This window comes from Archocentrus centrarchus, chromosome 13 (genome assembly GCF_007364275.1).
Source record: "Archocentrus centrarchus isolate MPI-CPG fArcCen1 chromosome 13, fArcCen1, whole genome shotgun sequence".
NCBI lineage: Eukaryota > Metazoa > Chordata > Actinopteri > Cichliformes > Cichlidae > Archocentrus > Archocentrus centrarchus.
In genome coordinates this window covers 28,235,379-28,249,720 of record NC_044358.1, presented here as the reverse complement: position 1 = coordinate 28,249,720, position 14,342 = coordinate 28,235,379, and the positions used below count along the sequence as shown (strand labels likewise).

The following is a 14,342-nucleotide window of genomic DNA, read 5'->3' as shown; positions in this document are numbered from 1 at the left end:
GTTTCTCACAGCACTGCTTTGCTTTCACATTCTAACACCAACACCAACAAACTAAGACTTTAATCGAATGAGTCGAACTCTGTCCGCAGTCATTCCCTTCTCAGCTGAGGGCTTTAGTTCCTCTAGTGCCTCTCTGAGCTCCAAGTGGATTCAAATCAAACGCAGTCAGTCACAGGCTCTGCCAGGTATACTGTGCTGTGAAATGTGCAAAATGTTTAACTCCTTCCGTGGCTGGTCATCACTGCTTCACTTTTCTTTCATAGAAACCTTGCAGTGGTGCGGTTTGTTAGTGAAGATATTTCACCCTTTTTTTTTTGAGAACAGTTCTTTAGTCAGTAGCACAAATCAAACCTATGGATTAACTGTCAAAAATCCAACAAAGAAATTAAAACTGCCATTTATATAATGCTTTTTATATTTAACAATTTAGAGCTGATCTTCAAAAATGAAGTTGCAAAAACTCAAATGACATTTGACAAATATGTGCATTTTACAGCTTAAAAATTACAGTAAGACGTGTGAAAATGCATATATTAATGTGGATGTGTGCAACTAATGACTGTTTTCATTCTATATTTTGACCATGTATTATCCTTTTATTTCAATAACAGTCGAATATGTGGCGACATCTACAAAAAGGAAGAAAATGTTCACATCAGAGAAGCTTTTTGTCTTGCTTTAACAAGTAATGACTGCTGATTAGTCTGTTAGTGGATTCATGTATTTATTTACAGTACTCTGCAAGTCTCAAGCCACACTTCATTTCAAGAACCAGGAATAAGAAGTGCTAAAATCATAATAAATATAAAGTACTGAGAATACGGTCACTTTCTGTGACTGACATTATGGTAAAAACTAACTCGTCCAAGATTGCATCTGTGGTATGGATTTGAAAATCCTAGGTCACATTGTTCTCGAGTCATCAGGTTCACAAAGTTGAAAGCTGGCCCGCCCGGGCAGCGGGATGACGAATAGATGCTGCATAGGGTAAAAACCTATGCAGCAAACCTGTACAGCAAAGACCTGACACAGGACCTGAGAGATGCACCTGGCTCTTCAGGGGATCCATTTAGTGTTCCCCGAAGCCTCATCAGAAATAATCTCAGGGGGAAAGGCGGTTCTCAAGAAGCCACAGAAAAATACAGAGTGGAACACTCAGTCGTGGATTGGTCTCCCCAGACCTTAACATTACTGAAGTAGCTTTGAATGTCCTTCAATAAGGCTGGAGAACTATTCCGGAAAACTACTTAAAGAAATTACAAGAAAGCCTGGCTAGGACAGTTCAGGCTGTGTTGAAGAATAAAGGTGGACAAACCAAATATTGATTTTCAAGCTTGTTAAAATGTGAAAACTCAATTTTTGCCTTATAAATTTCAATGTAGGTTTACACATTAAAAAAAAAATGCTGCACCTTTTCTCCCCATTTTCCCAGCAAAATATGAAAAAATGAGGGGTGGCTCAAGACTTTTATTCAGTACTGTACCTCTGAACATTTAAAGAAAAAAAAAAAAAAAAAAAGATGGCTCTGACTTTGAGCCACATCAGTTTCTTGCATCTCTCTCTGAACCGTCATTTCCTCTCATCTTTATAATATCCACTTTATTATAAAAGAATAAAATACTCCCAAAACACATAAAAATTGGGCAGCTTATTATCATTATAATTATAATTATTGGAGCCTTGCTGTGGCATTAAATGTATGCAGAAATGTTGATGAACATTCAAATGACAGTTTATGAAACGTTCCAAATGAGTATCTGCTAGTGTCGCACACTTTGTTGCACATACTGATATGAATAATTTATTAATTCACATTGTACAGCCCACAATTAACTATCCATCCCACTCCACCAATTAAAAATAACCATTCAACTAAAATTCCTTCCACCTGTGGAAAAAAAAACAATCCATCACATAGTCTCTTTACAGGACAGAGTTGCTCTCCAAGTGATTTATCAATATATATTTTTATCTAGTCTTATTTGTAGTTTTGGTCTCCATTCCCTTGTTGGCAGAAGAACACCCAACCACCAACTCTCCATCTGTCCCGCTGCTAAATACAGGTTCAGTCAAAAATGTTGGCCAAAATTTGTTCCTGTCTCAGAACTGGACCAACTAATTGTCCTTCTGCTCAGGAACGTCCCGGGTCCTCCAATCACTCAGCTCAGCCCCCAGAGTGTTCCCGTGCTACAAAGAGCAGATGAATCTTGCTTCTTTACAGACTTCACCAGGGTTGGTTTTCAGTGAAAGGCATAAAGCAGGAGGAGAATGGTGCAAACGCCGATCACTGTGCCAAGGATCAGAGAGTCTCTCCTCTTTCGCAGGTTGATTCGCTGGATGAGGTTGTTGATAGCTGGGAAACGGTCTGGAAGAGTGACAATTAAGGAAAAGTAGACAAATATGTGCTCTAATAACCTCAGTAACACTGCTGCCTGCTACATATCTATAAATCCTCATAACAAAGATGTATTTTCTATCAAAGCAATGTGTGATTTTTGAATGACCAGTAGTGATTTCATACCTTCAATCCTTTAAGGTTAACTGAGTCCCCCACTCACACACACACACACACACACACACGCACACACACACACACACACACACACGCGCGCACGCACACACACGCCCAGCATAAAGGATACTGGCCAGTGTATTGACCTTGCTCTGTATGGATTTCAGCACGCCCCTTTGGGAGGTTATGTTTTCCTTGGTCGCCATAGCAATGCTAAAGAAAAAGAAAGAGAGGTTGCAAATCAGATGAGTGGCAAGAAGTGACAATCCTTTATGTCTTTGTCCTTTATTGGTACTGTAAAGTGCCTTTGACTGTCAGTAAGTCAACACTGAAAATTCAATTTTTTAAAATTTATTTATTTTGGTGGTCTTATGTCTCCATCTTTAGTGATGCTTGAAACACGTCTCATTCAATATTGTTTGAGAACTATTATTTTGTGAACCAAAACTACACAAAGGATTTTAAGGGTAAAACCTAAAATGGAGAGAATATCATTTATATTCGACTTTATTGTGCATTCAAATTAGGGCTGGGCGACATATTGAGTTTTTAAGAAATATCGATATATTTTAATAAGTGATATAAGATGAGGACAATATCATTTATATTGATATAGCCTATGTCACCTTACAATCATACTTGTAGTTCACCTTTCTCTTCTCCAAATTTGTCTCTGCACAATTTCACACTGCCCTATCTCTCCCCCTCGCCACTTCACGCATAAATCATGCAGGAAGTGACAGCATAGCAGTGTTGCCAACTTAGTGACTTTGTTGCTAGATTTAGCGGCTTTTCAGAGTCCCCTAGCGACTTTTTTTCCCCAAAAAGCGACTACCAGCAAATTTAGTGAATTTTTCCGGTGACGTCTGCAACTTTTGGAGAGTTTTGTAAACCTGAAATCCTCCACTGTCGCCGTGTTTTGTGTACATACAGCCTTCATTCTGCATCCGTTCATACACTTTGGCATCGCCCGGACCCCCGAGAGTACCTGGCTGCAGGCAAGAGGGTGCCACCATACCACAACTCCGTAGCGGAAGTTGGTTTGTACCGTAAGTCACGTGACCTTGAAAGCGGAAGTGGGTCTTTTTCGTGTGTTCTTGATGCAGTCAGCGGATACATAGACTCCGCATTGAGCTGGTGGGCTCATTGCTGTGATACGCCAGTGCATATGTCTATGGATTTACTGAGCTGGCTAGAATCTTGCTGACTGAAGGATGCAATTGTATTCATTCAGTCTGTTAACAGGTTTCGTTATTTGCACACAGTACTAGATGTACAGGAGTACACACAGGAGGAAGTACTTTGGTGAAGTCTACTTCACTGGAGACTGGCTTTTTAAAGAATAAGTCAGCCTTTGCTATTTTTGCTCTGTATCTTTTCTGTTTGTATTTTAATAGCACAGCTGTGAGGTTTTTTATAGTGGAAAAAAGCATTAATTTATTTGAGGAGCATTATTATTTAAATACATTTAAATAACATTATTATTTAAATAGTCAATTGTTGATTTTTAAGCAATTTCTCATGTACATCTACAACTAAATGTTAATAGAAGTGCCTGTGTGACATTTGGGACATGTAGCTTTGACTCAGAAGTGCCTTTTTGTTTATACCTTTTGGGAAGAAAAAATATCGAAATATATACATCATATGTCGCCATTCAGCTAAAAAAAATATCAAGATATTATTTTTGGTCCATATCGCCCAGCCTTAATTCAAATACATAAATCTCACTCCAAGAGTGCTGATGTTAGATGTGCTGTCTCTTTTTAAATAACTGTATGCTTACATCATAGGATTTAAAGTTATTATATTTACATTATATTAACATAGCAGATGTTTCTTGTTCCCTGTAAGGATGAAATGTTGTCATTAAGCACATTCACGCTACAATGAGGGGATATCCAATCATTCTGGGGTCAAACACATTACCCCATCTACTTCACCTTCCTACTTACTGTATCTTTGTGAGACGGCTAGGATTTTATAAGAACGGTATTGTGCCTCTCCTGTTCTCAACCTTAGGCCTCAGCAACCTTTGGAGTGGCAAAGTGCTGCTGGGCAGTTGACAGGAAAAGTTTCAGGCTTTTTTTTTGCCATCTGTGGCATCTGTTACACAAAATAATCAACACAAGCTACTGAGCCCACCACAATCAGGTTATTTTATATATATTAATGTTCACAGACAGAAGGGGGTTATAAACTGAGGAAAGAGCTTAATTTTAAAAAACAAAGTAAAGACAACAATGAGGAGCATGTGCATAGTGGTCTGTGGAGTGAATTTGTGGAATAATTTAGAAGAGAAATTGAAAACATGTTCCAATAGAAATCAGTTTTAAAAATTATATAAAAAATAACACTTAGAAAGCACTATATGAAAGAGGCAGAGTGTTACATATTTATATGGATGTTCTGTGTGTGTGTGTGTGTGTGTGTGTGTGTGTGTGTGTGTGTTTGTAACTGATTATTATGACATACTGTACTATCAAATCAATACTTCTGGCTAGGTATAGTTAATTATAAGTTAATTCATAAAGACAATACAACAAGGGAATATGTATTATGTAATATTATGAATATGTATATTTCTGACTGTATAATCACAACAAATATAAAGGATTAGCAAGTTAGGGGTAGGAATTATTTGAGCATTTGCTTCCTCCGACTCCATGTGAACTTGATTTTTATGTTTATTAACTTGTGTTATTTACATGTTCGAAATAAAGATTTTGATTTATTGATTGATATAAACTTTAACTAATGGCCAGAATCCAGCAGTAGTGACTGCCAATGCAAAAAGAGAAATTACTTTTAAGTGACATGCCATGCTGAAAAGCCTCTCTGGGTTCTCATTTAACCTACTGGGTTAAAATGGTGCTTTGTTGAAAGATGATCTTGAATGTGATATCAGACCATTTTGAAAGGCTTTTGAGTTTTAATGACTAGTTCTCAGAACTTTTTGATCACACTTCATATATGACATAACGAATAACATACATACCGTATTTTCCGGAGTATAAGTCGCACTTTTTTTCATAGTTTGGCTGGGGGTGCGACCTATACTCCGGAGCGACGTATATGTGACATTTATAACACATGAACCAAAATACTCCAGCCACTTGACATCTCCGTGAACCGGAGCTTTAAGGCAGTCTTGCGTAATCTGAGGGCGCAGTGGATGATGGATGGAGAGCACAGCTTAACGGCAACTGGGAGAATGGGCCACCCAACTTTCCTGGAAGTCATTGGATGGATCAAGAAAACATGGGCTTCAGTGACAACCAAACCATCCTGTTGGGATTCAGAAAGGCTGGAATAACTGGAACTGCAGCTGACGACGAGTCTGACTAACGCGACACAGAAGAGGAAGCGGCGCTTCGTCTACGGAGTGTACGGAATTGTTTAGAAGTGACACCGAGGATGAAGAATTCAATGGATTGATGGTTTGGTTAACTTGTTAGTATGTTCTTTATGCTATGGTTATCTGAATAACTTAATGTTACGTTAACATACCGAACACGTGTTCGTTGTGCGTCATGTAGCTGAATGTGCTACGTTAGCATAACGTAGGCGTAACCGTGTTCGTCCTGTTCTTTAATCCATTATTATTTTAAATTGCCGTTCAAGATGGAATTTCTGCTCTGGGTCTCGGATTCTATCAACCCCCCCCCCCCCCCCCCAAAAAAAGTGCGACTTATAGTCCAGTGCGACCTATATATGTTTTTTTCTTCTTCATTATGCATTTTTTGGCTGGTGCGACCTATACTCCGGAGCGACGTATAGTCCGAAAAATACGGTACATACATTTTTTTAATAACATAATGAACATGTCATTATGTCAATTAGAAAGTTTTAAAAAATGCTTCATGCTAAAATTGTTTAATTATTGTGATTTTTCATTACAAGTAGCATTATGCTAGTCTTCAGCAGTGTGACAAACAGACCTAGTCACAGGGGACCAACTCCTCCCATCCCAGAGTGAAAGAGCCCCAGAGGAGGCAGGTCAAAACAAAGGAAATGAAATCTCCACAGTTGTTTACTCTTCTGCCTGGTAAAGATGATGAGCTGCAAGCCTGGTGTTTGTGTGTATATTTATTTGTGCATGTGCAGGTTTTGAGTGAGCACAGAGAAACTGTGAGCACTGTATTAGTCTGAATATGTTAAGAGTGAGATGTGTGTGAGCACAGGTGAGTGAGGTTGCAGCATCTCCTGTACTTTGGAGGTTGCTGAGGGGACAGTCTGCAGTCTTGGCCGGGAGCAGTGTTTTGGGGATCATGTTCTCATCAGTCAGGAAGAAACACTATGCTGACTCCAGCAACCTCAACTAGTCAATGTTAACCAGCTCATGAGAATCAGTGCTGGAGGATAGAAACACACTACGTAATCAATAATGTAATAAGGAAATAATATTACAAAAACATCTACAAAACAGAACCTTTTACAGGAAAAAAGAACTTCAGGAAGAACAAAAACCTCAAAACAAGACCGACATTAAGCTACAGTTCAGAAAACTATATTGCATTTAAGGATACAATATCATTTGTTTTTATATTATGAGTCATACAGAAGAGAACTAGGGTGAAATCAGGAGAGGATGTAGTTGGGTCTTTGGGTTTAAAATGCTTAACAAATAAGACAATTCAACTTCTTTCAATTTTTTACCTCCAATTTTTTTTTATATAGCCAGAAACCTGAATAATAGTCAGCTTAAAGAACTGTAAATTATAATGAGAAGACCCTGCAACATTATAGAGAAAAAACCCTGCAAAGCAACAATGCTATGTGAGCAAATACTTGGTAACAGTAAACAAGAAGAAACCCCTGGCAGATCCTGGTTCAGGGCAGCTGTTAGGGTTGGGATGAGCAGGTAAATAAGGGTCTTACCTTATTGTGTCATCCATCAATCGGTCTGAGCTACAGACAGTGAGAAGGACAGAAAAAAGCAGGGGAAAGGCACTAGTTAGACACAAGGCATTGTGGAATAAACATATAATAGTAATAAAAAAATCACATACATATACATATTTACATATGCCCCTGCGTGGCCATGCTACAGTATTTTTTTGGTCTGCTGGTGTTGCTGGAAGACTGATACACTTTTTCAAACTGAGAAAAGTGGTGGCAGATTGTGTATAAAAATAATTATATGATAAATATGGGACTAATTGTATTAAAAAAATTGTGATTGTCTTCTGTAGTGCTGAGGTCCTGTTCTACTATATAAATGTTACTGTAGTTCTAGGCAAAATGTTGACATATTATGCATCATTCAACTTTTGTGGATTAGTTAAAATGATACAATGCTTTTCTAAGGCATTATAGATGGATAAATGCTACCATTGGGTCATTTTAGCCAGTTGGTAAGGTACTGCTGCTAGGCAACATGATGATGATGACATAATGTGTCATAACATATAATAGAGCTAAGAACCGTCAGAGCCTAAAGCTGCATCCACACTGGTCGTCTCACACCGCTTTGTAGCTGAAGGCTGGTCGCTTGCGGACATAATAGGCTCAAGTTACCTTGGTAGCCCTCTAATGTATTTACTACCAGGTCATATGTACATCAGCAATATCCTGCTCTCTCACTGGTAGTCACTTCAGTTGCTAGCCTGGAAGTTGATAAAAGTGTATCTCAGATCCACCCACTTTGCACCGCAAGCAGTTATTTTACACATAGTATATATATATATATATATATATATATATATATATATATATATATATATATACACACACACACACACACACACACACACACACACACACACACACGCACGCACGCACACACACACACAAATGCAGGGGTTGGACAATGAAACTGAAACACCTGTCATTTTAGTGTGGGAGGTTTCATGGCTAAATTGGACCAGCCTGGTGGCCAATCTTCATTAATTGCACATTGCACCAGTAAGAGCAGAGTGTGAAGGTCCAATTAGCAGGGTAAGAGCACAGTTTTGCTCAAAATATTGCAATGCACACAACATTATGGGTGACATACCAGAGTTCAAAAGAGGACAAATTGTTGGTGCACGTCTTGCTGGCGCATCTGTGACCAAGACAGCAAGTCTTGGTGATGTATCAAGAGCCACGGTATCCAGGGTAATGTCAGCATACCACCAAGAAGGACGACCCACATCCAACAGGATTAACTGTGGACGCAAGAGGAAGCTGTCTGAAAGGGATGTTCGGGTGCTAACCCGGATTGTATCCAAAAAACATAAAACCATGGCTGCCCAAATCACGGCAGAATTAAATGTGCACCTCAACTCTCCTGTTTCCACCAAAACTGTCCGTCGGGAGCTCCACAGGGTCAATATACACGGCCGGGCTGCTATAGCCAAACCTTTGGTCACTCGTGCCAATGCCAAACGTCGGTTTCAATGGTGCAAGGAGCGCAAATCTTGTGCTGTGGACAATGTGAAACAAGTATTGTTCTCTGATGAGTCCACCTTCACTGTTTTCCCCACATCCGGGAGAGTTACGGTGTGGAGAAGCCCCAAAGAAGCGTACCACCCAGACTGTTGCATGCCCAGAGTGAAGCATGGGGGTGGATCAGTGATGGTTTGGGCTGCCATATCATGGCATTCCCTTGGCCCAATACTTGTGCTAGATGGGCGCGTCACTGCCAAGGACTACCGAACCATTCTGGAGGACCATGTGCATCCAATGGTTCAAACATTGTATCCTGAAGGCGGTGCCGTGTTTCAGGATGACAACGCACCAATACACACAGCAAGACTGGTGAAAGATTGGTTTGATGAACATGAAAGTGAAGTTGAACATCTCCCATGGCCTGTACAGTCACCAGATCTAAATATTATTGAGCCACTTTGGGGTGTTTTGGAGGAGCGAGTCAGGAAACGTTTTCCTCCACCAGCATCACGTCGTGACCTGGCCACTATCCTGCAAGAAGAATGGCTTAAAATCCCTCTGACCACTGTGCAGGACTTGTATGTGTCATTCCCAAGACGAATTGACGCTGTATTGGCCGCAAAAAGAGGCCCTACACCATACTAATAAATTATTGTGGTCTAAAACCAGGTGTTTCAGTTTCATTGTCCAACCCCTGTATATATATGTATATGTATGTATGTATGTATGTATGTATGTATATATTTGTTTTTAGTATGCAACACACCTGATGTGACATCTTTCTTTACAAACCTTGTGACATATTCAGAAATGGGTAAATTCAGTCACATATTTTAATATTAGGACATAGTAACAGGTGCTGTTATACAGGGAAGTGTTTCCAGCACACTGTGCTTAACTAGAGCTACAATCATAAACATATAATAAAACTGCAATAGTACTAAAACCTTAACATTTTGAGCTTGGTTACAATAGATGACGACTGTATAATTATACCTCCTTAAGGGCCCATTATATTTGCCACATTGGTCATGTTGCAGGCAAACAGTGACCAAAGCTCTTTACCATTTATACCAGCACTGAGGATGCAAGCATTCATTGCAGTATTCTTTTTTTTTTTTTTTTCCCCATTTTTGGCAACAGCAGCTTTTTGTGACAGTGGAGAGAGACAGGAAATGGGGGAAAGATACAGGGGAAGACACGCGGGCAAATCGGCGCCGGGTTGGGACGCGAACCCGGGCCGCCCGCACCGCAACGTGGCGTGTGTATGTGGTCGCCGGCTTCACCACTAAGCCACCCAGGCGCCCATTCATTGCAGTATTCTCCTGAACAAAAAGCATCGCCACTCAGACAAAACCTCTACATCAGTGCCGGTAAGAAGTCAATACCAGAAGCAAAGAAATCATTCTGTTTTTTTTGTTTGTTCTTCAAAGTTATTTTCAGAAATTCTCATTTTTTCATGCTGTTGCAACATCTCCCTTCTGTATAAAATGTGAATCACTGGGCTTCATACATCAATCATACACTCATGTCGTCAACCTGGTGTCACTGGCCACGACAAAGGCGCAAGGTTACAAAAAGTTAGAGGCGCACAACTGGCCAGAACCACACCAAATCCCTTTTGCCATGTGCCATTCGTGAGGGCGAGAACAACAAGTATAATCTGTCTATATGGTGGCCACTGGGTTAAAAAAAAATGAAAAGGTATTATTTTAATCGTATGCTTCAAACAGTGTGACTGCTGTTTAGTTTGCTTTGTTTATCCTCATGAATGAGTCACCTCAAAGAGCCTGGAGGTTAGTCTTCTGCATCGCTACATAAAAGAGGGAAAATTGGAAGGCACTCCTACACTCCCAATCCCACACAAACCTCTTATGCTCTAACACTTGTTTTGGGTCTCAGGTTGCTCATAAACAAAAAAGCTCTCAGCGGTTTATCCTCTAATTGGAATCAATCTGGATAATGTTCCACAGAACTAAAGTCAAGCAAACAAGCAAAACTGTCAGGATTGTATTTCATAGCTCAACAATCATTCAACATCCATCCAGTAGCTCCAAATCTTCCACCTGCATGCTCACTATTGTGGTTTCCATTAAGCTGTAAACATTAAGATAAGGTAAGAGAAGGCTCTTAAAGATTGAAACCCAACTTTTTCCCCACACCAAAATACTGGAATCTCAAGATTAACACAAACATTTTTATTTCATGCCTGAATCCATCCTTTCAGTTTGGTGGTCAGTCACACTGCCTGTAGTCCTGAAGACCTTTTATGATTTTGTTTCCTTTCTAAAGACAAAAAACTTCCTGATCCACATCTCACTGCAGCATAGGCTCTTTTGTGGGGGGTCATTCTCTCTATTGGTAGGCCAAACAGGAGGGGAACCTCTAGGGCTGAAAAATGTGGCCAAAAAAAAGGTGCTGCTTTAGCTTGGCTCCAATGCCCAACTTTTCAACATTAAAAAGCTGATGTCTTTGTATCCAACAATGGGATAACCAACATGAGTAGCTGTGATCAAGTCTTTTCTCTTTTTTTTCTCTCGTTTGTGTGTGTGATTGTGTTGCTGCTTTAGTCAGCTGTTACTTTTTATTTTTTTAAATGCACCCCTATTTTTACTCATATTAGTACTGCGAGTGTCATTTATATTCAGACATTGACTGTACTTGCTAAAATTGAATGACAGAACAGATAGTAAGTATTGAGAAAGGGAAAGAGGGTTCTTCATTATACTGTACTTAATGTGTGGTGATTATGTGATTTGGACTGTTTAGTCCATTAGTACTGGGTATGTCCAACTTTCATAATGTCTATCGCCAAATGTGACTGACAGTAACCAGTAAATGCAAATTAGTTTAAGAATTCAGATTTTTAATCAAATGTCATGGTCATTATTATTATTATTAATAATAATAATAATAATAATCATCATCATTATTTTATGGATTTCCACATTTGTGAGTTGATAGAATTGTCTTGATTTCCTGCTCCAGTGGATTTTATTTTTGTACTGCATTCAGCATTGGTCCCGAGAGTTTACAGGAAAGGTAGGAGGAAATGCCATGCCTAAGGAATGCTAACAGATGTCACTGGTGTATTACTTAGATGTCACTTAGGTGTATTACTTGTTGTGTTTGGGACAATCACAACAAGGGACTTTTTCCACTAGAGTTCCCAACAAACTGTAACAGTCAATGTTGTGTCTTTTTTTGTTTGTTTTTTCCTCCTTTTTCCAGACAGTGAATGGGCAGGGACAACTGCACTATATTGCATATTCACAGTGTGGGCTAGATACCCTTCTGTTCTTGGATCACAGATGCCCGCACTGGCACCCATCTGCTTTTTTGGCACTAGTTTGTAATATCATAACTGTATTTCTCTGACTGAATGGAATCAGATACAGGAATCTAATCATTGGGTGAATTAGCAACTGGCATCTAAATCATAATGAAAGCTGGCAGGCCCACTTGTAACAAATGCATTGTGGGAGCAGGAGGGTGCAGTTAAGAATACCGCAAGTAGACAATTGTGCAGTGGGAATATTACTTTACAGTATTAAAAAGGCCAGAAACTATGCATGTGTACAAACTTGAAATGGACTTGAAATTTGGTTATTAAACATATTAAAGCCACTAGTGCAAACACTAAGTCTGTAAGAGGCCAAAACCCAACATAAGAAAAATGCAATATGAACATTGGCTGCTCAAAAGATGGAAGGAGGACAGACCGAGAAAACTAAGCCTTTAACTGTCTGTCACCTGACAGTGCTCTACTTATAAATCATATGCTGGAGAGAAAAAGAGAAAGCTTGGGAGCCGCCTTGATTTATGGAGTTTTTATATGCAGAGATGAGATGTGGCAAAAGATTTATGCTTTATATCCTCCATAATCATTCCGCAGCTATAGTGGTGAGGTTGTTGTGCCCTTTATGAATATTAGAGTTTCTGTGGTTTCAGCTTTGAGTGAAGTTTTTTTCCATTTCCCTTGGTCAGCTGTTTTGCTGCAGTCATTAAGTCGCTCATTAGTTTCAAGCTAATTGCCCTTTCCAGTGGGATGAATCAACCCTTATTGTCCACATGATCTACTGCCATTCACTAACACATGACCATACAGATAGAATGCTTACTGATAATAATGTCCATTTTGTCTTTTCTAAACAGTATGTTACCTAGAAGGGCACACCAGCAGAGCACATACCTCCCCCACCCCAAATTTTGTGTGCGCCAATAGTACACTGCAGTAGATACCACCCAATGTTGTCCTAACTCCATCATAAATTGCTGTTTTTGTACAGGGTTTGTAGTTCACTTTGCATTATTGTGATTATTTTAAATTAAAATATAAAAATACAATGAATTAGCCAAGGAACTAACTGAAACTTAACTGACTTAAAAACAAGAAGTCAAAACAAAATACAAGTGTTGGCAAGCACCGAGATAACACATAGATTCTATTACCGTGCCCATAATTTTCCAAGGTTTAAAGGTTGAACTAAAATAACTTTCATTTTATAGACATTTTCATTTTTTGTAAAAGCTTTATCTCTTATACTGAGAAATTACATGATTTGTCAGGTAGGTGATAACAGGGGAATGGAGTGATTGGATTGATAGAGTCAAAAGTTCTGTGATATATTCATATATCTTGATCATATCCCAATCAAACATTACATATCCATGAACAATAGTGATTTGCTTCTTACTTCAACAATGAGGATATTGTCTTTTTTCAGCTGAGATATGGCCAAAAATATGCATTAAATATAGTTTCCTATGTCAAATTCAAGTAGCCTGCAAATCCACAATCTGGATCAGCTCCAGATGGTGTTCAGTTTGGCACAATTTCTTTGCCCTCCACAACTGTGTACCAAATATCAGATGAATCTGATAATTTTTCTGGATTTTTTTTTTTTTTTTTTTTTTTTTTAAACCCTGCCCCTGATCCAATTAGGGCAAAATTTTAATCAGGTGATCTAGGGGGTCACTGGCCATCTTTTGTGCAAATTTGGTATGAAATGGACTGGTAGTTTTGCTGTAATATTGTTAAAAAACAAACAAACAGATCAAAAACAATACATCCCCACCCCCCACCAAACTAATTAGAAAACACAAAATTATAATAACTCTGTTCCACAGTTAACAATTCACAGAACTGCTCTTTGTGGCAATGCGGCCATTTACCAACCTGTTACATAACACCAATCATCACCAAGACAGTCTTCATTATAGGGAAGCAAAAGAATAATAAAAATACAGAGTGCTCTTAAATCTCAAAGGGACTGAAACCATTGTGCTGTGGTAATTACTGTAAATAAATAAAGCGTATTAACAAAACAAACAAACAAAAAAAAAAGACAGACTTCTAAAATGCTGTGCTAGCATTCATAGAGTGCGTCAGAAGTAAGGGACAGAGAAAACCCTTTGTTCAACAGCCATTTTGATCCCAGTAATGCTGATAATTGTG

General features: G+C 39.0%; 1 protein-coding gene across 1 annotated transcript in view; it reads right to left on the bottom strand.

Annotated features, from left to right (window-relative positions):
• Nucleotides 1-1,716: 1,716 nt before the first annotated feature.
• The window catches only part of gosr1 (golgi SNAP receptor complex member 1), a 32,262-nt gene continuing 19,636 nt past the window's right edge, over nucleotides 1,717-14,342 (bottom strand). Inside the window, exons 7-9 of the mRNA XM_030744914.1 lie at nucleotides 7,394-7,423; nucleotides 2,643-2,725; nucleotides 1,717-2,365 (exon numbers count right to left, since the gene is read on the bottom strand). Of these exons, the coding sequence (XP_030600774.1) occupies nucleotides 2,241-2,365; nucleotides 2,643-2,725; nucleotides 7,394-7,423 (238 nt within the window). The 3' untranslated portion in view covers nucleotides 1,717-2,240. The remainder of the gene's footprint in view (nucleotides 2,366-2,642; nucleotides 2,726-7,393; nucleotides 7,424-14,342) is intronic.